Below are 27,291 nucleotides of genomic sequence, written 5' to 3' on the forward strand. Positions count from 1 at the left end.
CTGCAGCGTAGGACCGCCAGCGCGTCCCTGCCAAGCACTCGGAGCCAGCTGCTAAGGACCGGGAATCAGAAGCATATGATAGTGCCGTCCTCATCTGCATTATCGCGATTAGTGCGAAGATATCTGATTCCGCTAATAGTTTATAAGTTCTATTTATTATGTAAAAGAATATAAAAGTGATGCAATGGCTGTGACTTCTTCTTCCTTTAATGAAGAAACAGTTACGCTCTTAGAGGGGCCATGTATGACTGGGATAAATTACGCTGAGATGCCTGTTGCAGGCGCTGATGGTTGCTCGAGACAACACGCCAGGATAACTGCGGAGAAGGGTGAATATGTTTTGCTTTCTTAGGAACTGAAGTGGGATGCTAGGAACTCTCTTCTGTTCCAAGATCAAACTAGTTGATTTGACCACCGCTTGCGAGCTCCTGACAGCTTTTGAAGCAAAACCGTCTTGGCCATAGCGGAGGTGGTCATTGTGACTTTTATTAGCTAATACAGATCAACATGAAAAGTCAGTCGAGATGACAAAGCTCACCGATCTCCTGAACCATCTCACGTGGAGACAGAGACGTTCGTTTCTTCACTGTCCTGTCGCAGAGCAACCAGCGACGTCCTCTAATAGGCAGATGAGACTTTGGCACCTTATGTGACAAAGGGTCGGATGAAAACAGTTGATGTATAACTTGTGGCTGTCATTGGCTCTTCAGACTGGAACTGAAAAAAATTCTCAGTTGAATGCTAGATTTCATTTTGAACTTGTAATCATCAGCATGCGCTGCGATGAATGGAGTCGGGCGCCTAAGGGGAGATTTATAATAATACTCCGCTTGTTGCTTCATAAAGATGAGAGAAGAGAAAAAAACAGAACGCTGAACAAGCAAGCTGACTGGCTCCCGCCTATCGTCTCAGTGCAATCACCTCGTGCAGTAACTGCAGTAATTGCAAATCGCCGACATCGGCCCATGAGAACGGTGAGACAGGCTCGTCGACAAAAAAGCGGCTGGACGGTTGATCCAATTATCATGGAAACATTGTAGCGAGACAGAGGATTGACAACTCTGAAATGTGTCATGCGTGACGTGTTTATGCAAACGGGCGTTTCTCTTGCGCACCCCTCTGGGCACGCTGCCCCATCTAGCGCAGCCGTCTCCATGTCCCCATGTGGCCTGTGTTTCCATACATATGAAGCAGGTTACGTTCCGCCCAGCACCGGATAAATTTAAAGGTTTTTTTTTGTCATTGAATAGCGGTACATACCCTCTGCCCAGTCACCTAGTGACCAAAGTTGGCGTGAAACAGGTTCATTGAATTTACATCTGACTCATTCATTTTAGGTAGTAAAAATTTCTGAATAGCCCTTCTTTTTGGACTCGTATTTCCTTACCTAACCCTATTTTTGACCAACCACCAATGGTGCGTATGAGCCACTCTTGGTGGCAAACAAACAAACAAACAAACAAACAAACAAACAAACAAACAAACAAACAAACAAACAAACAAACAAACAAACAAACAAACAAACAAACAAACAAACAAACAAACAAACAAACAAACAAACAAACAAACAAACAAACAAACGAATGGTGCATCCGCAGTTTCACATACCGAGTGATTTAGTCCGGTGGTTGTTTTCATACTCGGTTCCCTCTCCACAGCAGCTCAATGCGCTCCATAATACACCATAGACCCAAGTTGACTCAAGTTGGCCCGGTGACCCAAGTTCACGGCAAAACAAATGGATAGGTAGACACCGGAAAGTGCGTGAAGTATCCTAGGAATGCCATAATACCATTAAAGCATACTCTATAATAAGTTTTATTTCACTAATCCCGTTGTTAAAGATGAGTACCTTCACCAATCCTACACTTCAGCGCACATCGATCACCAAATCAAAGGGGGGGGGGGGACCACCATGCAACTCCAATTCTTACTTTCAATCATTTATGCCACGCACTGCCGACGACTGGAACCCCTCTCCCGCCTCCATCGCTGCCATCTTTGACACCAGTAATTTCAGAAGATTGGCAACGACTACACATGTACGCGCTACTCCTATCTGCAATGCCCTCGGGCCTTGAAGGTATGTAAACAAACAAACAAATAAATAAATAAATAAATAAATAAATAAATAAATAAATAAATAAATAAATAAATAAATAACTCTCGCAGTGAGCAGCCGATGCTAGGCAGAAAGTGGTGGAGAGAGTTCTCCGCCCCAACTCTCATAGCTCGAAAGAGCGTAGGTGTGGGCATGTTGGTATGCCATACCTTTTAGGATTTTAGCGCAAAAAAAGGGACGAGAGACAGGGGTACGACGCATAGCTCCACAGCCAAAATGAGCGAGTGTCATAAGCTCCCTCGGCGGCTCTTAGCAATAGCATTTGGTGACCAGCTTTAGTGAAGAATTTCGAGAAGCAGTTGCTGGATGAAATTGTGCAAAATGAAGCTGTGTCCAGGAAGTGCTTTGAGCAGAAATGTTTTACAACTTTGTCCAGGAAATGCATGCTGTAAAATTGAAGCTCAAGTCACAACGCAATGAGCATCACCCGAAGCGACATTGGCTGTTTTATTGATGAACCTTGTTTTATTGAAGTACGACTACGATGGCGTGACGACCGAGGTATAACGAAGCTAGAACGATCACGATGGCAAGACCATGATGGCATGACAACGTATGTATGGCAACAGATGCATCAAAGCGACAATCTGAAGATGACGCAATGACACAGTGGCATCATCACAGTTAAATGACGACAGCATTTTTACGAAAGAATGGCGAAGCTTGAATAACGTCGATGGACTCACGAAGCCCGTATGACGACGATGGCATGGCCATAATGGGATGATGGTTTTGAAGCCATGACGATAGTAGAACGGCAGCATGACGACGACAGCATCATCATCATCATGATATGACGACTGCGTGACGACGACAGCATACATGACGACCGCAGCCTGACAAGAGTGCGATGACTTAGTTAAAAAGACGATGGTACAACGACCCCGAATTCATCACGACGACGTTATGACAATAAATGCATGATGGACACTGTATGACGAAGAGGCAATGACGGAGATGGCATGATAACGGTACGAGGACAATGGGGCAGCGACGAGTGCATGAAGACGGCCGTTACCGACGACTGTGTTACAAAGACTCGGCGATGAAGATGGTGAAGCGACGACTGCATGACTAGAGCAGAATGACGAAGCTGGAATGATGACGATGCAACGATAACGACGGCATCACGACTACGACCGCAAACCTAGTCGACCAAGCTATTGGATAAATTGGGCCTCACCGGGTCGGCGTAGAAAATGTGACGACGAGGGTATGACGAGAGTCGCACGATGAATCTGGAATGCGAATGGTCTCACGACGACGGTATGAGAACGAATGCATAACGACTGTATGGCGACGATGGCGTGGCGATTGTGGCACGAAGAGATTCAGGTGACAAAGTTGCAATGATGACAATGCAAGTACCACGACGGCATCAGAACTACGAGCGCATACCTGTTGGCCCGAGCAATTAGTCAATTCGGGCCACTGGGTCGGTGTAGAAGGCGCGATGACGATGACATGAGGAGAGTCAGATGACAAGCTCGGAATGACCATGATGGAACAACGACGGCATCACAACCACGAGCATATACCTAGTGGCTCAAGCTGGTAGACAAGTTAGACAACTGGGTCGGCGTCAGAGGATAGATAGATAGATAGATAGATAGATAGATAGATAGATAGATAGATAGATAGATAGATAGATAGATAGATAGATAGATAGATAGATAGATAGATAGATAGATAGATAGATAGGCAGGCTAGGAATGGCTGAAGTTGGCAAAAGATGCTGATCACCTTAAAACTATATATCTATCTACCTATAACGGATTGGGTGATATAGATCTCTTTACTACCTTATGTCCCCCAACACCCTAAACGTATCTCCCTTATCTCGGCTACTGACCGGTTAATGCTCCCATCCTATTTAAATCCAAGCACTCCTTCAAGGTGGATGTTTCCTGCTGGTCTCGCTAGGTAAATACCTTCGCATTCCATTTCGATGTGCTGAGTAGTCTCCGGATGTTCGTTGCTGCAAACACATGCCTCATCCTGTTGCGAATATTTCCTCCGGTATGTTTTCGTAGCCTCAAATAGAAAGGCACTCCCCTTTGTGTTCTCGTACAGTTTGTCCTTTCGAATTATTTCTTGGCCGTTCTTATAAATCTCCGTGATGTTTTTAGTGCATGAGATTTTGTTGCGAGTAACCCGGAGAAGCCGTGTGTGTCCCCTGATGCTTTGGAACTTGGAATTAGGTGCGTAATTGGTGAAGTTAAGGCACTTTGTCCTTATGATAGTGTAGCTGTAGACGATTCTTAGCTTTAGAATTGATAAAAAAAAGGAAATAAAACTGGTCACGTCGACGTCGCCTCGACATAGTCATTTGGTGCAATAAAGAAGAATGCTGTAGTAACAATGACTGATAGGTAGATGTGGATTGGCAAAAAACGCATTGTGGTAGTGCTTGGACTCAGCTTATACGATTGCCTTGAAAGGGTCGGATGTGCCGAAACAATTTCTTGCAATGGCACCAAAGAAACGTATGCTTGAGGAAACACAGAAGCGGTGTAGGAACATTGAACGACAGCGGGAATACCGTAGTCGGCAGGAGGAACAACGAGAACAGCGATAGGAACTACAAAATAATCGGCAGCAAGAAGAGGAAAGGCGAGGTTCAGAAGCGAATCAGAAACCACCTTACAGGGAGACGTTAGAAAAAAAAAATGCTAAACAAATTCTAAGAATCGTCCACTAATGCGTAAGCATTCCTTGGCTCCGGAAAAAGCGATGCATAGACGTGCATAAGCTAACATAAGTGAGTAAGCAAACGCGAAGTAACCGCCGAGCCAATGAATGCTTACACATTAATTGAAAATCCTCAAAGCTTCTGTAGAATTTCATTAATTCCACCCTTTGCACTTCATTTACTGTCTCTGTTGCTCTCATGTGCTTTTTGGATACTCCTGGTTGCCTGTTTAGACTTTCAGTTACCCTGTACATGGACCGAAACTTTCTCGATCTCTTCCTCCGTTCTGTGTCCACTCTTTCGCGTAACAGATACTTGTCCACTTATGCAGCCATTTATTTTCATTCATGTTCCTAGGTCGTTCTTCAAAATTAATTCTGATTTGCGCTTTTCTGACTTCCAAAGAGACACCACCCTTCTCGCCCTGCACTGCCTCATTTGTTTACCGTGGGCCTCCACAGCCAACGACCATACCGATCTCTGGTTAACATTTAACCAGGACAAGACCTCTGACTTTAAGCACTATAATGCACATGCGAACGCCAGCTCTGGTCCATTACTATTTTCCACATTCCCCTCGCCACCTCATAATTATTGTAGCCTGAAAGTGCCAAGTTCCATGATTGTAACATTCCACTTCCCCTTGTTTCGCGGATTATCTTTGTCAATGCTTGGAATATATCTTTCCTTCGTTTATCTATACAACCAGTTATTTCTATAGCTTGACTATGGGTATAACTTCTCTCTTTCTTACTCATCTGTCTGCTCCAGCACCATGGCGCTTCCGTTGCGGGCGCAGAATGATACGCTCCGACAGAGTAACACTCTGCATTTTCAATAAATATTTCTCTCTCTCGTTTTCTCCCACAGTGTTACGCGGGATTTTCATGACTAGAAAAGCGTTGAAGAACAGTGTTGTACCCATGTTGCCAATTACGATGCACATATTTTTGAGCTTTCCTTGGACAGCGCGTAAGCGCGTTCAGGAATATAATAACAGCAACCAAATAAATAAATAAATAAATAAATAAATAAATAAATAAATCAGTCTACCAAAATAATTTATTTACGATACCCAGGAACAGACTTAATTAAGGTCTGAGTGTTGGCGCAGGCATACATTACTACTACTATTAATAATAATAATGACACTATTAATAATATGTTTATTTTTCCAGATTAATAAATCAGGAAGTCATATATTCAGGCAAAAACATTTGCAATGACGAAATTGTGGAGCGCTCTTAGAAACGACTGATTCAGCAATATTTAAATTTGTACCGATGACGCAATATCTTTTCCAAGACATAATGAAAGCCAGCGAACTTACTTTTTCTGAAATCTGCAAGTCGAATTTAGCTTCTAAATTCATCAGCTTTATCCACTGGTATCTTCACGAGCCACGAGGGGGTATGGGCCACGAGCCAAGAAGAAGAAGAAGAAGAAGAAGAAGCTCGTCGTTCGACCAGTACGCATCTTAGGACAGCTACGTCTTTGCAAAACCTGGGATCTGCAGACGACAACCACAGGGAAAGTTAGCCGTCATCGTCGGCTTCGCTTCAGCAGACAACCAACAGCACGCGCCTGCGAAGCATTCTGCACCTTCTGTCACAGCCAGAAACAGAATCGGCGACAACGGTTCCTCCCTTGGCCTCCGATCCCGGCTTGGAAGGTGCATCGCAGAGCAGTGAGGTGCAGCACAGTTACCAGCTGCGATCGCGCATTCCGCGACCTCCAAACGCCTTTATGCTGTCTGCACATGGAAACGGGCCATCGGTGGCTGCTGAGAACCCGCACGAGAACAACCAGTGTGTGAGCAGCCACCTGGGCAAGCTGTGGCGTTCTCTCAGCGTCGCCGACAAGGAGCCTTACCAGCGCAAGCCGACCGCAGCTGCCGCCGTCCACCGAAGAAAGCACCTGGACTACGTGAGCAATCCACGTGAGGCCCAGCGATGCAAGGGGCGGGAACGCAGAGCCAAGGCGATTGCCAGCAAATTCAAGAGGGGCACTGCCGGGTTCCAGGTGCAGCAGCCGAGGATTCCCATAACCGTGGCCCAGGATCGAGGCTCCCCGGAGTTCCAGAAGCAACAGCATCCGCTGTGTCCTCCGCAGACCAACGAACGCCGTACAACCAGCGCTGCCCGCGGCAGCGCTTCGGTCATTACTCAGCGAATGGCGCTCCCTAACCCGACGGCAATGGTCACGGTCATGGTATCAGCTGGCTCGGCTGCGCGGCCCTATAACGTTCCCTGGTTCCCCGGTCCTCTGCCACCATCAGTGCGGGGGGCGAACAGAGAAAATGCTATGCCCACCGATCACTTAACGGTAGCTCGCGCATTAAAACAGCCTAAAATGCCGTATGCGCGAACAGTGTTCGGTAATCAGCATCCCCCAAGCTCCTCCACGACGAAGACGACGACTCGTCTGCGGCCACGTCGACGTTCGAGCATGGCAGATTTCTGCAGACCCTAGGCTCTGCAGACGGCGCCCCGAGTGAAAGTCCGTCACCTGCGTCGGCCGCTAGCTCCACTGCAGCATAGCACCACCAGCACGCGCCTGTAAGCGTATAGCGTCGGCTGCTACAGACAGGGTATCAGCAGCAGAAGATTGCGCAGTGTTAATCCGTATAGTCGCGATTAGTCCGAGGATGCCGGACTGCACGAAAAGTTCCTAAGTGCTATTCATCATGTCAAAGAATAAAAACGTCATGCAATGGCTGTGTCTTCTTCATTTAGTGAACGAACGGTTACGTCCTCAGAGGTGTCACGTAAGACTGGCTTCAATTACGTTGAGTGGCAGTTGCAGACGAGAAAACACGCCAGAATAACTGCGGAGAAGAGTGAATTCATTTCGCTGTCTTAGGAAATCAAGTGGGAAGCTAGGAGCTCGCAGGCTTTGTTCTCTTCCAGGATCAAACTGGTTGATTTGGTCACCGCTTCTGAGCTTCTGAGAGCTATTGAAATAAAACCGTCTTGGGCTCAGCGTAGGTGGTCATTGTGGCTATTATTAGCGAATAGTGATCCATACGTAAAATCGTACGAAATGAAAAAGCTCGCCAATCTCCTGAACCACCTCACATGGAGGCATAGACGCTATAGTATCTCTGAGAGCCACCACCACCACAGTCCTTTAATAGGCCGGTGAGACATGTCCTTCTCCGTATAGGGTAAAGGATAACATGAAAAAGTCGAAGTGTAACTTGTTGATCTCATAGGATCTTCAGACTCGAATTGAACAAATTTTCCAGTTGAATGCTAGATTTGATTTTGAACATGTAATTATCTAGATGTGCTGTGATGAATGGGGGGTTTGCGCGGTTAGCGGCTGTCTTATAATACTTCACTTGTTGACAGAAGAAGAGAAGGAAAATGAGAGGAAAAGAAAAAAAAAGCTGAACAAACGATTTCACTGGCTACCGCCTAAGGTCCCAGTGCAGTAACAGAGTGCAATAACCTAGTGAACGTACCCAGTCACCACTTTTGCATATAATTTTAGATTGCACATCACCGGCATCGGCCCACGAGAACGGTGAGATAGGCTCGCCCACAACAAAAAAAAAAAAAAATTATGATACAGTTTGTTTTGACATTGCGTAATTTTGTAGAGAACAGAGCCGGCAACAAGCACATTTATTTATTTTTATTTATTTATACAATACTGCGGACAAGAATTCCAAGCAGGGTGAGCAAAAAACAAAGATGATATACACAGAAGAACAAGATGAAACAAGTGAGTAACACGTTTTGCACACAAATTGTTTGGTCGTAAGGTAGACGATTAAGAAAAATTTTAACTTGATTACAATACAACTATAATAATCCACGAAATAACAAGATTTACACAAATTATATACAGCTCACGGGCGCTGGGGGTATGCTGGGGGTATGCTTGGGGGTATTCCAGTCATCTATTGTTTGTGGAAGAAAAGAGTACCGAAAAGTGTCAGTCCTTGCGAAAATAAATAGATGAAAGCAGGACGAACGGAGACTCCCCGGTGTCTACCTTGGTGTCTCGTCCGTAGCGCAGTTTAAGTTCACAAAAAACATGTCTTACCAACTAGGCTCCCAACACACGCTCCTAAAGTGTATTGATTTCGCCAGAGATTATATTTAATGTAGCTACATCGTTTTTGTACTAAATGAAACTATATTTTTGTTGGGCTTTATCCATTCCGTCCCTACACATGGCGAGACTGAGAGTGCTTATGTGTGTCTATACCGGGTGTTTCAGAGAACACTTTCCAAATTTTTTAAAGGCTGCCTGTGGCAGATAGCACAATTGTCGTCAGCATATATAAACTCTACCGCTATCTCAAAGCACAAAAGCAACAGAAATTCAGCATGCGCAGGGGAAATAAAGCGCAATCAATGATATAGAAAGGCTATCTCCTTCGAAAGGAGAGAATAAAGGTAGAGTATACATGTATGCTGATTGAAAGAATACACTTGGCTGTTAGTCAGCACAATTCTAGTTCATGAGCTGGTGTACTCGAAGAGTCGCACATTACTTGCACAAAACACAGAAATGGATAATCAACTACTTAGCAAGAAATCAATAGTTATTTTTCTAACTGATTACCTTATGGCATATATTGTAATATAGAAATACAAGCCGTGGAGTTCGCAAGGCGTTTGCACTTGGAACGGATTCTCAGGATAATACCAGTTTCGAGATATTGATTCCCGAACTTTACGGATAAATGCATTGGCGTTCCAGTTATTTTTGTGCTAGAGTGCATAAAGAACATTTTGTTAAGAAAGAAATTGGAACGCCAATGCATTCCTCCGCAATGTTCGAGAATTTATATCTGGAAACTGGCGTCATCATGAGAATTCGTTGCTAGCGGATCCGCCTTGCGAACTTCACGGTTAGAATTTGTAAATTGCTACATGGGCCATAAGGTAGTTAAAAAGTGAATCAATAATTTTTTGTTAGATAGTTGATTATGCATGTTACTTTTTGGTGGAAGTAGCGTCTGCCGCTTGCAGTAGACCACGTCATGAACTAAAATTGTGCTATCTGCCACAGAAAACTTTAAGAATTGTTCAAGTTGTTCGCTGGAACACCCTGTATATGCATCTCGAATTTTACACTATACCTTACTATGCGATAATAAAAAAAAGTTGTGCTCATCATAAATGATATAAAGTAACAATTTAGTTACTTAGGCAGCAGTTTTCTTTATCTAATATCATAAAAATTATGAATATAACTTGCATAGGAATCTGCATATTTCATTTTTCCCCTTCTCACTTTAAAATAGCATTATATTCTACGGCCGCACGCCTCTCCACACTAATTAAACACTCTGTAACTACTGGCTGTTCGATATTCCCCGTAAGGTGTGAGCGCACTTGAGAAAAAAAAAAGAGACAAGATAAAAAAAATTGTCTCCAATCCTCCCTGTGAAGATGGTTGGACAGCGACGGTGTACACATAGGGGGAATTATTAAGGTGACAACATTCACATGCAATTTACCTAATTATTAGCCTAAGACGTTTCCATGGCCTGCGACTTGGCTTGCGCAGTTACTTCATGCGTCTACAATGAGTGGACCAGAGAGGAGAGAGATTCGCCGCACCTCGTATTCACGCTGCCCTTCAGGAGTACTAACTGTAGCTGACCTTCCCAAAGCAGTGTCAGGACACAAATTACTTGCCAAGCGCGTTTTTATTTTAGGTACGAAAGTGTAGTTACGTCACTCCCTGATTCGTACGCTACAGTCAAGCTGCTGTCGCCGCGGCAGCTTGCGCAACAACAATCTTTACTGAGAAAACTCCGCAGTCTACGCGCTCCGCATTGCACGTAGACGCAAGAACGCCTTATGTGGTTCGGATGTTCGTCTTGAGCTTGTTCTTTATAGGAAAATATGCTGCTGTATATGTTGTATGCGTGATTCCAAAGAATGTATGCACTGTACGCTTCCCTTTGCTGAGTGCTTGTAGCCTCTGCCTTCCGGGGCTATGAGCCATTGCATTTGGGGGTATCAACAATTGATGATGATAGTGTTGTGTGGTCGTTACGCCACGCAGAAATCCCGGGATGCTTGCTATAGACAGCTTAGCTGTAAAAATACGGTGGTGGTCTTTACTGTGCGACAATAGTGGGGTAGCAGTAAGTAAGCTCAGAGGCGAAGGAATCGGTGAACTCCGCAGCTTATATTATTAACATTATTATTATTTCTTGTTCCTCCAATAATATTCACACTAAACCGTGTTGTCGGCATTTTTTTGAGGGGCAAATCAGGCAATTTCCTGTATATATTTTAGTCGTCCAATTAGTGCAGATTGATTAATCTACTCAGCAAGTCAAATATTTAGTGACAAACACTTTGAGTGAGGAAATTGTAAAGCCCTTTAGGAAACGTCCGATTCAGGCACATTTAAATTCGTACCTATTATGCAATATTGTTTTCCGCGTCATTATGATCGAAAGCCCGCGAAGTTATCTTTTCTCAAATTTTTAAGTGGAATTAAACTTCCGAATTCGTTAGCCTTGTTCACTTGTGTCTTCGCGAGCCACGAAGGCGTACGGGTCACGAGCTAAAAAGAAGAAGAAGAAGAAGAACTAGAAGAAGCTCATCGTTCGGCCAGGTCGGATCTTTGGACGTCTACATCTTTGGAGACCCTGGGCTCTGCAGACGACGACCCCGGCGAAAGTCAGGCGTCGTCGTCAGCGTCGCAATCCGCGCCTTCGGTCACAACTTCCAATCCCGGCCTCCGATGCCAGCCTTCAATGCCGGCGTGGCGGGTGCATCGAAGAGCAGTGAGGTGCAACACAGTTACCAGCTGCGGTCGCGCATTCCACGACCTCCAAACGCCTTCATGCTGTCCGCACATGGAAAGAGGCGGTCGGTGGCCGCTGAGAACCCGAACGAAAACAACCAGCGCGTGAGCAGCCGCCTGGGCAAGCATTGGCGTCTGGCGTCCAGCGCAAGGCGTCTGCAGCTGCCGCCGTCCAGCGAAGGAAGCACCCAGGCTACGTGCACAATCCCCGTGAGGCCCAGCGGTGCAAGTTGCCGGAGCGCAGGAAGAAGGCGATTGCCTACAAGCTCAAGAATGGCATTTCCCGGGACCAGGAACAGCAGCCGAGCATTTCCGTGGCCGTGGCCGAGTATCGAGGCACCCTAGATTTCCAGCAGCAACAGCATCCGCCGGCGCCGTCGAAAGGGAACGAACACCGTGAAACCAGCGCTGTCCGGGGCAGCGATTCGGGCGCTGGTCAGGGAATGTCGCTCCCTAGGCCGTCGGCCATTGTCGCAGCCACGGCGTCGGCTCGCTCGGATGCGCGGCCCTACAGCGTGCACTGGTTCCTCGGTCCTCTGCCACCATCAGTGCGAGGAGCTAACAGGGAAAACGCCGTGCCCACTGCTCAGTATGCGGCAGCTCACGTATTCAAACAGCCGCGTTTTATCCAGCCCGAGCAATCCTGGATAATCTGCTATTCCCCATACTCCTGGACGAAGATGACGACGACTCGTCTGCGAGCCCGTCGACGTTCGACGAGGCAGGATTCCTGGAGATCCTAGGCTCTGCAGACGGCGCCCAAAGTGAAGGTCCGCAATCGTCATCGGTCGCTGGCTCCCATGCAGTATAGGGCCACCAGCGCACGCTGGCCGAGCGGTCGGCACCGGCTGCTAAGGACCGGGAATCAGCAATGTATGATTGCGCCGTCCACATCCTCATTGTGGCGATCACTGCGAGGATGCTGGATTGCAGTTATAGTTGATTAGTTCTATTCATGATCTCGAAGAAAAAGATACGATGCGATGGCTGTGCTTTCTCGCTCCTTTAATGTAGAAACAGTTACGCCCTCTGCTGTGTCACGTATCACTGGTATGAAATACGCTGAAATATCTGTAGCAGAATTTTAGGCTGGTCGAGATAAGACGCCAGAATAACTGCGGTGGAGTGAATACATTTCGCTTTCTTGGCAAATGCCGTGCGATGCTAGAAATTAGTTTATTTTATCACCGCTTGTGAGCTGAGAGTGGTTGAAACAAACTGTTTTGAGTTCAACAGAGGTGGCCATTGTAGCATTTATTAGGTAATAGTCATCCGCATCTAAATTCATTCGTATTGACAAAGTTCGCCCATCTCCTGAATCACCTGACATGGAGACATAGCCGTTCGTATCTAGATTTTTGCGTCGCAGAGGCATAAGCAGAGTCCTCTAATAGGCAGATGAGGCCGGTCAATCTGCCTTATGGGGTAAAGTGTAATATGACAAACTTGATGTGTAACTTGTTGCTAGCATTTGAGCTTGAGATTTCATCTAAGCAATTTCTTAATTTGAAGGCTATATTTGATTTCGAACTTTTAATTATCTGCATGTGCTGCGATGAATGCGGTCGTGCGATTAGCAGCATCTCTGTAATAACACTTCGCTTGCATTATCATAAAGATTATTGAGGCAGAAAAAAAAATGGCTGTGGCTTAGGTAAGGTTAAGCCCAGGATGCGAAGCATACTAGCCTTTATTTTAGTTGTTGAACCACTGTTTAGCCTGGTGAACTGCTGTTGCTTGGCTATATTTGGTTCGGCTAGACGAAGAAACAACTCATGCATTACTGCTTCGCCTTCAAGAGTGGAACGCGATAGCGTTCCCGTCGACCCGCCAAGGGGTGTAAGACAATGGGCTACAGGGCAGCGACTACGCGCCCCGCATTGGACGCGGTGAGCGTCGAGCAAAGCAGCGTTCGGCGCGGCAACGAAATGTGCGCCTGAGCAAGAGACGCACGCCTTAGAAACAGCTCGTTTCTAAGGCAACACCGCATTCACTAGAGGCGCTTTTGTACCGCTTTGAAGCATCGTACTCGTGGCTCAGTGGTAGCGTCTCCGTCCCACACTCCGGAGACCCTGGTTCGATTCCCACCCAGCCCGTCTTGCAAGAGTTGAGCCAAAGCCACTTCTCCTCTGTCGTGACGTCACGGTGTCACGTGGTTTCAAGGCGACACCGCCGCGCCTGAGGAGCTGGGTTGAGCTCTCGTAATATGCTTCGCATAAAAACCTGAAGAACCAGCTTGACTCTCTCCCGCCTAATGTCCCAGTGCAGTAATCTAGTGCTGTAATCGAGTGAACATACCCAGACGCACCTGTGACGCACTAGATATTGGACTGGCCATCACCGGGATCGGCCCTTGAAAACGGCGAGGTAGGGTCGCCCGCAAAAAAAGGGGTAGACTTGGAGACGAATTCACCGAATTAAAATCCGGCAGAGCCCATCCGCCGATGAAAATCGAGGGTGATGCAATCAGCATAACAACATCGTAGTGACACGGAGTAATGACAACTCTGAAATGCGTCATGCGTGACCTGTGTATGCATCCGGGCGCCTTTCTTGCGCAACCCCCTGGACACGCTGCCTCATCTAGGGCAGCCGTCTCCCAGTACGCGTGTGGCGTGTGTTTGAATAGATATGAAGCAGGTCACGTTCCACCCAGCACCCCATAAATTTTAAACTTCCATCTTTTTGTCATTGAATAGTGGCACATATCAGTGGCACATATCCAGTGAGCCAAGTGGGCGTGAAAGAGGTTCAAGATGTACCTTTTTATCTGACTTCGTACTGTTTAGCTATTCAAAATTTCTCAAAAGTGCTTCTATATAAACTCGTGCAATGACTTCCTTACCTCACGCTATTCTTGGCCAACTCCACATGGTGGGTATGAGCCACTCTTGGAACGAACGAACGAACGAACGAACGAACGAACGAACGAACGAACGAACGAACGAACGAACGAACGAACGAATGGACGGACGGACGGACGGACGAGTGAGCGAGCGAGCGAGCGAACGAACGAACGAACGAACAAACGAACGAACGAAAGAACGAACGAAAGGACGGACGGACGGAGCGAACAAACGAACGAACGAACGGATGGACGGACGGACGGACGGACGGACGAGCGAGCGAGCGAGCGAAGGAACGAACGAACGAACGAACGAACGGACGGACGGACGGACGGACGGATGGACGGACGGACGGAGCGAACGAACGAACGAACGAACGAACGAACGAACGAAAGGACGGACGGACGGAGCGAACGAACGAACGAATGGATGGACGGACGGACGGACGGACGGACGGACGAGCGAGCGAGCGAGCGAACGAACGAACGAACGAACGAACGAACGAACGAACGAACGAACGAACGAACGAACGAACGGACGGACGGACGGACGGACGGACGGACGGAGCGAACGAACGAACGAACGAACGAACGAACGAACGAACGAACGAACGAACGAACGAACGAACGAACGAACGAACGAACGAACGAATGAATGGCACACACGCAGCTTCACAAACGCAGTGGTTCAGTCCTACGGTTGTTTTCAAACTCAGTTCCCCCAGGGCAACAGCCCGATGCATTAAACATTAGAGCATGCACTGTCCAGTGACTGAAGATGGCGTGAAAACGGTAAGCGGCACAGATGGATAAGCATATATAGACACCGGATATCGCGTGAAGTATCCTAGGAATGCTAATTGCACTAAAACATACGTTATAACTGGTACTTAGCCGACAATGACAGGCAGGAAGCGATGGAGAGTTCTGCTCCTCACAATCTCTTATAACTTCACATCTGAACTTAGGGAGTGTTCTAAGGTCCTTTAGTGACCCTGACGCATAGCAACAGCAATTCGTAAGTCTGGCTTTAACGAAGAGACTTAGAGAAGCAATTGCTGATGAATTTCGTGAAATTAAGCTGTTCTGTTTCACAACTTTGTCGCGGGAATACATGCTCTGAAATTGAAGCTCCAGTCGCAGCTCAATGACCATAGCCCGAAGTGACATTAGCCGTTTTATTGAGGAACCGAAATGTGCACTTGAATATATCTGTTAGAAGTCTGCTGTGAGTACAGATTTTACAAATTGCAGTACCTTTGGAAAAACCTGGGTCTGTAAGAAATATATTCAATTAGAAGTACACGTATTGACATTTCGTTTTCAGAACAATTCCCGCCGGCCTGAATAACACCGAGAGCAATTCAAATCAAGTGGCCGGAACAGTTCTTTGGTTTAATTGTGTCAATGTGCGATCGGTTTGATAGATAGCCGCATCATTGTCTGGGCTGGGGCTTCCTAAAGGGTATGTTGACGTGCGTATGTGCAACACCTCGCAACAATGTCCGGAATTCAACATTTATTGTGGGGTGACTTGGGCGTCAGGAACTCGCAAGTGACGAGGCTTCCAACCATGCTCTCATCACGCGTCTGCGGGCTCGCAGATGGAAACCCTTATGAACGGTTTGCCGGTGGCGCTTGGAAAGCATCTAGATATCTGCAGTGAAATTCCGGCCAGCCTTGGCAACGTCGATGAATATCGCCTCGTGGGAGATGACAGCGTGCCCGCATTGGAAATCCAGAAGACCACAGGGGAGATCGCGGAGATGTTCAGCAAGCGGAGTCTGCGATATGGAATAATAATAATAATAATAATAATAATAATAATAATAATAATAATAATAATAATAATAATAATAATAATAATAATAATAATAATAATAATAATAATTACTATTATTAGTGTGTGCCGTTCGTTCGTTCGTGCCTGCCTGCCTGTTTCTTTCCTTTTTTCTTCCTTTCATTCTTTCCCTCCAAGAGTGGCTCATACCCACCATGTGGAGTTGGCCAAGAATAGCGTGAGGTAAGGAAGTCATTGTACGAGTTTATATAGAAGCACTTTTGAGAAATTTTGAATAGCTAAACAGAACGAAGTCAGATAAAAAGGTACATCTTGAACTTCTTTCACGCCCACTTGGCTCACTGGATATGTGCCACTGATATGTGCCACTATTCAATGACAAAAAATGGAAATTTAAAATTTATGCGGTGCTGGGTGGAATGTGACTGCTTCATATCTATTGAAACACACGCCACACGCGTACTGGGAGACGGCTGCCCTGGATGAGGCAACGTGTCCAGGGGGTTGCGCAAGAAAGGCGCCCGGATGCATACACAGGTCACGCGTGACGCATTTCAGAGTTGTCATTACTCGGTGTCACTACGATGTTGTTATGCTGATTGCATCACCCTCGACATTCATCGGTGGATGGGCTCTGCCGGATTTTATTTCGGTGAATTCGTCTCCAAGTCTACCCCTTTTTTTGCGGGCGACCCTACCTCGCCCTTTTCAAGGGCCGATCCCGGTGATGACCAGTCCGACATCTAGTGCGCCACAGGTGTGAGTGGGTATGTTCACTCGATTACAGCATTAGATTACTGCACTGGGACATTAGGCGGGAGCCAGTCAAGCTGGTTCTTCAGTTTTTTTTTTCTCTGCCTCAATCATCTTTATGATAATGCAAGCGAAGTGTACAAAGATGCGGCTAAGCGCACGACCGCATTCATCGCAGCACATGCAGATAATTACAAGTACGAAATCAAATATAGCCTTCAAATTAAGAAATTGCTTAGTTGAAATCTCAAGCTTAAATGCTAGCAACAAGTTACACATCAAGTTTGTCATCTTACACTTTACCCCGTAAGTCGAATGACCGTCCTCATCTGCCTATTAAAGGACTGTGCTTGTGCCTCTGCGACGCAAAAATCTGATACGAACGGCTATGTCTCCATGTCAGGTGATTCAGGAGACGGGCGAACTTTGTCAATACGAATGAATTTACATGTGGATGACTATTACGTAATGAATGCTACAATGACCACCTCTGTTGAACTCAAAACGGTTTGTTTCAACCGCTCTCAGCTCACAAGCGGTGATAAAATAAACTAATTTCTAGCATCGCACGGCATTTCCTAAGAAAGCGAAATGTGTTCACTCTTCTCCGCAGTTATTCTGGCGTCTTATCTCGACCAGCCGAAAACTCTGCTACAGATATTTCAGCGTATTTGATGCCAGTCATAGGTGACACCGCAGAGGGCGTAACTGTTTCTTCATTAAAGGAGTGAGAAAGCACAGCCATCGCATCGTATCTTTTTCTTTGACATTATGAATAGAACTAATCAACTATAACTGCAATCCAGCATCCTCGCAGTGATCGCGACAATGCGGATGTGGAGGGCGCAATCATACACTGCTGATTCCCGGCCCTTAGCAGCCGGTGCCGAACGCTCGGCCAGCGTGCGCTGGCGGTCCTATACTGCAGGGGAGCCAGCCACCGATGACGATGGCGGACCTTCACTTTCGGCGCCGTCTGCAGAGCCTAGGATCTCCAGGAATCCTCCCTGGTCGAACGTAGACGGGCTCGCAGACGAGTCGTCGTCATCTTCGTCCAGGAGCATGGGGAATAGCAGATAATCCAGGATCGCTCGGGCTGGATAATACGCGGCTGTTTGAATACGTGAGCTGCCGCATACTGAGCAGTGGGCACGGCGTTTTCTCTGTCAGCGGCCACCGATCGCCTCTTTCCATGTGCGGACACCATGAAGCCGTTTGGAGGTCGTGGAATGCGCAACCGCAGCTGGTAACTGTGTTGCACCTCACTGCTCTGCGATGCACCCGCCACGCCGGGATTGAAGGCTGGCATCGGAGGCCGCATACTGAGCAGTGGGCATGGCGTTTTCCGTGTTGGTGGCAGACGACCGGGGAACCAGTGCACGCTGTAGGGTAGCGAAGCCGAGCGAGCCGACGCCGTGGCTGCGAAAGTGGCCGACGGCCCAGGGAGCGACATTCCCTGACCAGCGCCCGAATCGCTGCCCCGGACAGCGCTGGTTTCACGGTGTTCGTCCCCTTTCGACGGCGCCGGCGAATGCTGTTGCTGCTGGAAATCTGGGGTGCCTCGATACTCGGCCACGGCCACGGAAATGCTCGGCTGCTGTTCCTGGTCCCGGGAAATGCCATTCTTGAGCTTGCAGGCAATCGCCTTGTTCCTGCGCTCCGGCAACTTGCACCGCTGGGCCTCACGGGGATTGTACACGTACTCTGGGTGCTTGTTTCGGGGGACGGCGGCAGCTGCGGCCGGTTTGCGCTGGTAAGGCTTCTTGTCGGTGACGCTGAGACAACGGCACAGCTTGCCCACGTGGCTGCTCACGTGCTGGTTGTTCTCATTCGGGTTCTCAGCGCCCACCGATCCCCTCTTTCCATGAGCGACCAGCATAAAGGCGTTTGGAGGTCGCGGAATGCGCGACCGCAGCTGGTAACTGTGCTTCACCTCGCTGCTCTGCGATGCACCCACCATGGCGGTATCGGAGGCCTCGGCAGGCACCGCTGTCGCCGCCTCTGCTGCTGGCTGGGGCAGAAGGCGGGGAATGCTTCGCAGGCGCGTGCGGTTGGTCGTCTGCTGAAGCGAAGCCGATGACGACATCTGGCTTTTAGCGGAGTCGTCGTCTGCAGAGCCCAGTGTCTCCAAACCTGAAGCCGTCCAAAGATCCGTCCTATAGTCGTACGAAGACCTTCTTCTTCTAGTTCTTCTTCTTCGTTTTAGCTCGTGACCCATACACTCTCGTGGCTCGCGAAGGCACGAGTGGATAAAGCTAATTAATTTAGAAGCTAAATTGGCGCGTGAAAATTTCAAAAAAAAAAATAAATTCGTGGGTTTTCATTATGATGGGAGAAAGAAATATTGCATAATGGGTACGAATCTAAATATTGCCGAATAGGACGTTTTCTATAGCACTCTACAATTTCCTCATTGTAAGTTTTGTCCCTAGATATCATCATCATCAATGCCGCGGGGCATCAGTGCAGCGATGGCGTAGAGTTAGAGCATCCACCTCGAGTGCAAGAGGACTGTGGTTCGAATGCCGGTGCCGCGCAATTTTCCACCGGATTAAAAAAAAATCCGCGTGTTGATCAAATTGCACAAACATGCCTGGAAGGCGGCCTGATCCCGGTGATCAGAGCAGGTAACGCAGTCCCTCACCAAAGCAGGATTGGCCACCCTGGTGCAGTACTTGGCCACAACCTCCTATAAAGAATACAACAGTCAAACGCCGGCCCTCAGTCCCCAACAGCTGCGAAGCAACTGACCACGGTGGCGGTCAGACCTGTGACGCAGCAGGGGGTGCTAAGAATCCCGGGATCCGGACAGGCCGCCACTGGAATGGATTAATCAATCGGGACTAATCTGGAAACTAAACAAAATGCAAGAAGTTGCGTGATTGCCCCCATAAAGGAGCCGAGATGAATTAGTCCGTAATAATATTAATCAACTAAAGGTGTTTATTAAGGTTTTATTATTATTATTGATTAACAAGCTTTTGTCCGAGCCAAACTAGAATTTGGCTCCCCAATTTGGAATCCACATCAAGCTTACCTAATCGATAGCCTAGAAGCCATTCAAAACCGTGCAGCTCGATATATTTCATCCGACTACGACACTCACTCCAGTGTTACCAATATAAAATTATCGCTTGAAATCGAGCCTCTGACACACAGACGAAAAATCGCCCGTTTGTCATTATTTCATAAGCTATACTTCTGTTTTCCTTCGCTTCGGGACTCTCTTCTGCTTCCACCTCTCCGAGCATCACGCCGTCTTTTCAACTCCATGAGCATTCTACGTCTGCACTGCTCCTCTAACGTATTTAACAAGTCATTCCTGCCTCTTGCAATTGAAGAATGGAATTCATTACCATACCATATTGTAATAGAATGTTATCCATATAAGTTCCGGCAGTTGCTGACTTCCTATTTGAAAACATGATGTGAGAATTCTTGCCTGCTTCTGTTTGCCTCTGTTTACTGTACTGTTGCTGTTATACTTGTTCGTGCTTGTCTCAAGGGTTTTTTGGTACTTTTTCTTCTGTATATATCCTGCTGATCACTGATTGTGACACTGTTTGACAGCGACCTACGTTGTTGTGTTCAATGTGCCACCCCCCCCCCCTTTATGTAATGCCCCTTCCAGGGGTGTTTAAGGACAAATAAATGATGATGATGATGAAACAAGCAATTCGTACAGATATCCTTGCTAGGTCTACCGAAGATTTCCGTGGAATTGTATGTAATAATAATTATTATTATTTGTGGTAGTAGTAGTAGCAGTAGTAGTTGTTGTTGTACTTCTTGTAATGTAGGCATGAGCCAGCACTCAGACCTAAGGTTGTTCTGGGCATAGTAAATGATTGATTGTTTGATTTAATGAATTATAGCTTGATCATTATTACATATTTGAGTGCGTTTACGTGCAGTTCAACGAAAGTTCAAAGAAGGACATTGGAATTTACAGCATGGCGGCCGCATTTCGACGAAGGTAAAATACAAAAACGCCCGTGAACGATGCATTGGGTGTCCGTTAAAGGAACCCCAGCTGGTCTAAATTAATCCGGAATCTCTCGCAGCGGTGTGCCGCATAATCAAATCGTGGTTTCTGCACATAAAACCAGACTTTTTTTTTTTTCATTTCAACACATGGGTGCAATCACTATCCTTCAATACTTCTTTTCTAGTCATGAAACTCCCGCGTAACTTCTGTAGGAGCGTTTCATACAGCGCCCGCAGAGGAATCACCATTGCGCTGGAGCAAGCTAGACGGGTAAGATGGAGAGAAGTCATAGTCACAGTCAAGCAATATAAATGGTGTATAAAAAAGCAATATAAATGCACCCAGGTGTTTATATAAATATAAACACCTGGGTGCATAGATAAACCAAGCAAAGGCATATCTCAAGCAAACAACAAGATAATCCAAGAAGGTGAGGCAAAACACTGCAATAATGAAGCACTTTTGGGCTACAGTAAATATGAGACGGTGCTAGGAATGTGGAAAGGACAAATGGGGACAGCGATTGCGTTCGCAAATGCAATTCTCTGCTTAAAATCAGACATTTTGTCCAGGTTGTAAGTTAACCAAAGTTCGTTAGGTCGGTTGGCTTTCGGAGCCCACGGTTAAAGCACAAACAGGCAGTGCAGGACAACAAGGGTTGGGCCTGTTAACAAGCGAGAAAAGCGATAATCAAAAGTTAGTTTACTAAATCTAATTACTAAAAAAATAAATAAACTAAAACAAAAAAACTAATTTACTACCACAACAGTATTCTCTCACAGTGAAGACCACGATCTTATTCTTTCTTGACTGTGTTTTCCTACAAAGGCGCTTGCTTTCCTGAATTACGGAGGAATTCGCAAGTAGCCAGCGGTTACAGGGGTTTTGCCCAACGTGGCGGAGGCGTGCGGTCGTAGAGGAGGAGGAGGAGGAGGAAGTAAACTTTATTACTCTAGAAAGAGTGATTCAGCGGTCGGGCCGGATGTCTTGACCTTCTATTGGTTGATGACGATCTCCGGCCTGCATGGTTGGCGCCCCTATTCCAGGGCACCACTGAGCGTGGCTGCTCATCGGGCATGATCCACCAGCTTCTGTTGGAGGCTAGGGTCACCGCTGGAGAGCACGCTCTCCCACTGCTCCGCATTCGGATTTTCTATTTTGTGGAATTCCTTATTCGTATTGCACTCCCATGTGATGTCATAAAGTGTGGGTATTGCACCACACCACGGGCATGTGTCCTTGTATTGACTTGTGAATATTTTGCATAGTATATGTAAGTTTGGGAAAGTTCCCGTCTGCAGCTTTCGCCAGTAAACTGCCTGTTGTTGAGTGAGTGTACTGTGGGGCGCGGGATATTTGATGCTCGTCCCTCTATGGTAATTTAGTATGCCAGAGTACGTTGGGATCACCGTCATGAAATCCTCAGGATCTCTGTTTAGGTCCGCTCGGTTTGCATGCTCGCGAGCGATCCTATCAACCCTTTGGTTGCCCTCAATCTCAGTGTGCCCAGGTACCCAAAAGATGGTGTGTCTAATGCGTTTATTCTGTTGGCCAGCGCGGAGGAAGGTTTGGAGCGCTTTTTGACCGATTATACCGTTAATGTAGTTCTACGACCGCATGCTTCCTTGGAGTCTGTTAGATCCCTTATAATTCTAACAGACTCCAAGGAAGCATGCGGTCGTAGAATATTGTGCTATTTCATAGTGAGAAATAAAAAAAGAAGAAATATTGAATATACTACTTAAATGATAATTTTAATTCTTTTTATATTGCATAAGCAAAACTGCAGCCTAAATAAGTAAATTGTTATTTTTTCTTGTTCATGAAGTGCATAACGTCATTTCTATATGGAATAGTTAGGCATTTTGTGAAATTCGCGTTTCATATATAGACAGACTTAAGCAGTCCCAGAATCCCCATGTCTTGGTAGGGTATCCATAGAGCCCCCCCCACCCCCCCAGGCCCCCATACAGGAAGATTACTTTCATTTAGAGCTAAAAGCGTTTATTTTCTTTTTAAAAAACTCTAACGAAGTCAGAAGACTTTGTCGAACCTTTTCTCCCACTTTTAGAAGCAACTCTGCATCTCCGCAAGATTGGTACCGGCTGGTGCTGCTGCTTATGTTGGTGTTTGCAGAACAGCACTCTTATAACGAATCGTACGCCCCCCCCCCCCCCCCCCCGTACATGTATCCTCATCTGTACTATCCTTGCAAAGATATACCTGTTGCCGGCTCTGTTCTCAACGAATTTACGCAATGAAACAACCAGTTGTACCTATATTTATCAAAGCGATGGTTTCTATCCAGGGGTTCCGAGGTTGGCTGTTTTCAAAGTTAGGTAGGCCAATTCTGATGAATGTGATGAATGTGAACCGGCCTAACCCGGGCATGGCGTGATAAAATGTGGCCCCATCGCGGACACAGTTTAATCGTGTTACACACCTGTTTCATCTTGATCTTCTGTGTATGTATTTTGCTCGCCCTGCTTGAACTTCTTGTCTGAAGTACTGTATAAATAACATAAATAAATAATCATAGGCAACCGCTTGGATCACGGCGGTAAAGGGGCGGGGGCTTCAGCATCTGGCTGATTTGACGGCCAGGCACGCAAACTCTGTGCTGGAAAAAGCGTTGCACAATACGAACACATTTATAGCACCTAATTAACCGCTTCATAAATGCTTCGCTTCACGTGGACTCCAAAATATGCGCACCATGTGCATAATTTCTTTTCCTTTCTCCTCTCATCGCCCGGCATACCAGCCTCGTGCCGAAGCCGCGCGTCCTCTTCGTCTTCGACGAAGGTCGTTGGTGCCTACGTGCTGCCACCCCGCGTGGTCGTTATTCGTGGTCGTCTCCACACACCGTGCGCTCTACTCGCGCATTCACCCATCACCCGACCACCCCTTTGAAGAGATTTGATTTCGGAAATAAAAGGGACAGTGCTACAAGTATTTAGATATTCATCTCACGCATAATCTTTCATAGGCCACGCTGTCAACGCCATTTGTACGAAAGCTTCAAGGACACTGGGGTATCTGCGTCGGAACCTGCGGAATTCCCCTAACAATGTTCGAATTCCCCTAACAATGTTTTCGAACAATGTTCGAAAACAATGTGAAAAACTGTCTAACACTTGTGCGGCCACAGCTAGAATACGCAGCATCCATATAGTCACCATATCAAAACTACTGAATAAATTTGCTGGAATGCGTACAAAATAGAGCCGATCGCTTCACTACACGTAACTACAGTCCCCATACGAGCGTAACACAGATAAATCTTGATATCTCACTTGAACCATCACACATTCGCCGTTCAATCCCTCTTTTATGCTTATTTCATAAATAGCGCCACTGCAGCAGGCAATCTGCGTTACCTCTAGAAGCGCCGACACGCACTTCGAGCCGTTGCAATAGTGAAAGCTTGTGTTCTTCCGTATATGCGTTTGATGCTGTACTGACAATGTAAACGGCTCGAAGTGCGTGTCGGCGCTTATTACACCAACTGGAAATTAGGTTAAGGTCACTTTGGGGGGGCGAGAAGATCATCCATGGAATTAATGGAGCGGTAAATGATACAGTCATCAGCAAAGAGTCGTAGACTAGAAGATACGTTAGCGGGCAGGTCGTTAATGTATATGAGAAAGAATAAATGGCCAAGTACGCTGCCTTGAGGTACAGCTGAGTATATATATATATATATATATATATATATATATATATATATATATATATATATATATATATATTTCCATCAAAACGCATGCAACAAACACAGGCAGGTCTAAGCCTCAGTTGGCTTGTATATAGGACCGTGCCTATGGATATGATACGCATGGCGAAAAAATATATATAAATTGATGACACGGGTAGAATAATAATGATAATAATAATAATAATATGCACCAGCATCAAGACCCTCCAAGTTGTTGCTGGGCACTTTAATAAAAACCTTTGGTTGATGGATTGATTAATATTATAACGCAGGAATTCATGTATGCCCCATTATGGGTGCAATCTCACAACTTTTTGCATTTTGTTTAGTTTACTAATTAATCCAGATTCACTAATCAACTCAGTAAGTCATATATCTATGGACACACACTTACGATGAGGAAATTGTAGAATGCTCTAGGAAACGTCCTATTCAGCAATGTTTAGATTCGTACTTATTACGCAATAATTTTTCTCCCATCATAATGAAAACCCGCAAATTTACCTTTTCTGAAATTTTCACGCGCGATTTAGCTCCTAAATTCATTTTCTTTATCCACTCATTTCTTCGCAAGCCATGAGAGGGCATGGGCCACGAGCTAAGAAGAAGAAGTAGAAGAAGGAGGAGGCCGTTCGACCAGGGCGGATTTCTGGACGGCTACACCTTTGCACATCCTGGGCTCTGCATACGTCGACCCCGGTGAATTTCAGCCGTCGTCGTCAGCTCCGCTTCACCAGACGACCAACCGCAAGCGCCTGCGAAACATTCCGCGCCTTCGATCACAGCTTCCGATCCCGGCCTCCGATTCCGGCGTGGAAGGTGTATGCATCGCAGAGCAGTGAGGTCCAGCACAGTTACCAGCTGCGGTCGCGCATTCCGCGACCTCCAAACACCTCCATGCCGTCTGCACATGGAACGAGGCGATCGGTGGCCGCTGAGAACCCGAACCAGAACAACCAGCGCGTGAGCAGCCGCCTGGCCAAGCTGTGGCGTCCTCTCAACGCCGCCGACAAGGAGCTTTACCAGCGCAAGGCGTCTGCAGCTGCCGCCGTCCCCCGAAGGAAGCACCCAGGCTACGTGCTCAATCCCCGTGAGGCCCAGCGGTGCAAGTTGCCGGAGCGCAGCAAGAAGGCGATTGCCTGCAAGCTCAAGAATGACATTTCCCGGGACCAGGAACAGCAGCCGAGCATTTCCGTGGCCGTGGCCGAGTATCGAGGCACCCCAGATTTCCAGCAGCAACAGCATTCGCCGGCGCCGTCGAAAGGGGACGAACACCGTGAAACCAGCGCTGTCCGGGGCAGCGATTCGGGCGCTGGTCAGGGAATGTCGCTCCCTGGGCCGTCGGCCACTTTCGCAGCCACGGCGTCGGCTCGCTCGGCTGCAAGGCCCTACAGCGTGCACTGGTTCCCCGGTACTCTGCCACCAACAGGGAAAACGCCATGCCCACTGCTCAGTATGCGGCCTCCGATGCCAGCCTTCAATCACGGCGTGGCGGGTGCATCGCAGAGCAGTGAGGTGCAACACAGTTACCAGCTGCGGTTGCGCATTCCACGACCTCCAAACGCCTTCATGGTGTCCGCACATGGAATGAGGCGATCGGTGGCCGCTGACAGAGAAAACGCCGTGCCCACTGCTCAGTATGCGGTAGCTCGCGTATTCAAACAGCCGCGTATTATCCAGCCCGAACCAGGAACAGCAGCCGAGCATTTCCGTGGCCGTGGCCGAGTATCGAGGCACCCCAGATTTCCAGCAGCAACAGCATCCGCCGCCGCCGCCGCCGGAAAGGAACGAACGGCGGGCAACCAGCGCTGCCCGGGGCGGCGATTCGGGCGCTGGTCAGGGGATGCCACTCCCTAGGACGTCGGCCACTGTCGCGGCAACGGCGTCGGCTCGCTCGGCTGCCTGGCCCTACAACGTGGACTGTTTCACCAGTCCTCTGCCAATATCACAAAGTGGGGTGAACAGAGAAAAATTCGTGCCCACCACACAGTTAATGGCTGTTCGCACATTCAAACAGCCTAAAACGCCGTATGCCCTAACGATGCGTGATAATCAACTATCCCCCACGCTCCTGGACGACTAAGACGACGACTTGTTTGCGGACACGTCGACGTTGGACCAGGGTGGAATCCGGGAAACCCTGGGCTCAGCAGTCGGCGCCCCAGGCGAAGGTCAGCCGTTATCGTCGGACGCTGGCTGCACCGCAGCATAGGACCGCCAGCACGCGCCCGCCTAGCGTTGGGCGCATGCTGCTACAGACAGGGTATCGGCAGCGTGTGACTGTGCAGTCCTCATCCGCAATGTCGCGATTAGTGCGAGTTTGCCGGGTGGCACTAATAGTTTATAAGTTCTATTTATGATGTCAAAGAATATAAACGTGATGCAATAGCTGTGGCTTCTTCTTTATTTAGTTAAGGAACAGTTACGCCCTCTGAGGTGTCACGTATGACTGGCACCAGTGAAGCTTACATGTCTGTTGCAGACGCTGTCGGCTGGTCGAGACAACGCGCCAGGATAACTGCGAAGAAGAATGAACAAATTTCGCTTGCTTAGAAAATGAAGTGGGATGTTATAAACTCGCATGCT

At 47.3% G+C, this 27,291-nt stretch overlaps 1 protein-coding gene across 1 annotated transcript in view; it reads left to right on the forward strand.

Annotated features, from left to right (window-relative positions):
- The window catches only part of LOC139056396 (uncharacterized), a 117,575-nt gene extending 90,499 nt beyond the window's left edge, over positions 1 to 27,076 (forward strand). The window contains exon 2 of the mRNA XM_070534601.1: positions 25,280 to 27,076. Coding sequence (XP_070390702.1) covers positions 25,603 to 26,562 — 960 coding nt within the window. The 5' untranslated portion in view covers positions 25,280 to 25,602 and the 3' untranslated portion in view covers positions 26,563 to 27,076. The remainder of the gene's footprint in view (positions 1 to 25,279) is intronic.
- The last annotated feature ends 215 nt before the right edge of the window (positions 27,077 to 27,291 follow it).

This window comes from Dermacentor albipictus, chromosome 1, assembly GCF_038994185.2.
Source record: "Dermacentor albipictus isolate Rhodes 1998 colony chromosome 1, USDA_Dalb.pri_finalv2, whole genome shotgun sequence".
Classification (NCBI taxonomy): Eukaryota; Metazoa; Arthropoda; class Arachnida; order Ixodida; family Ixodidae; genus Dermacentor; species Dermacentor albipictus.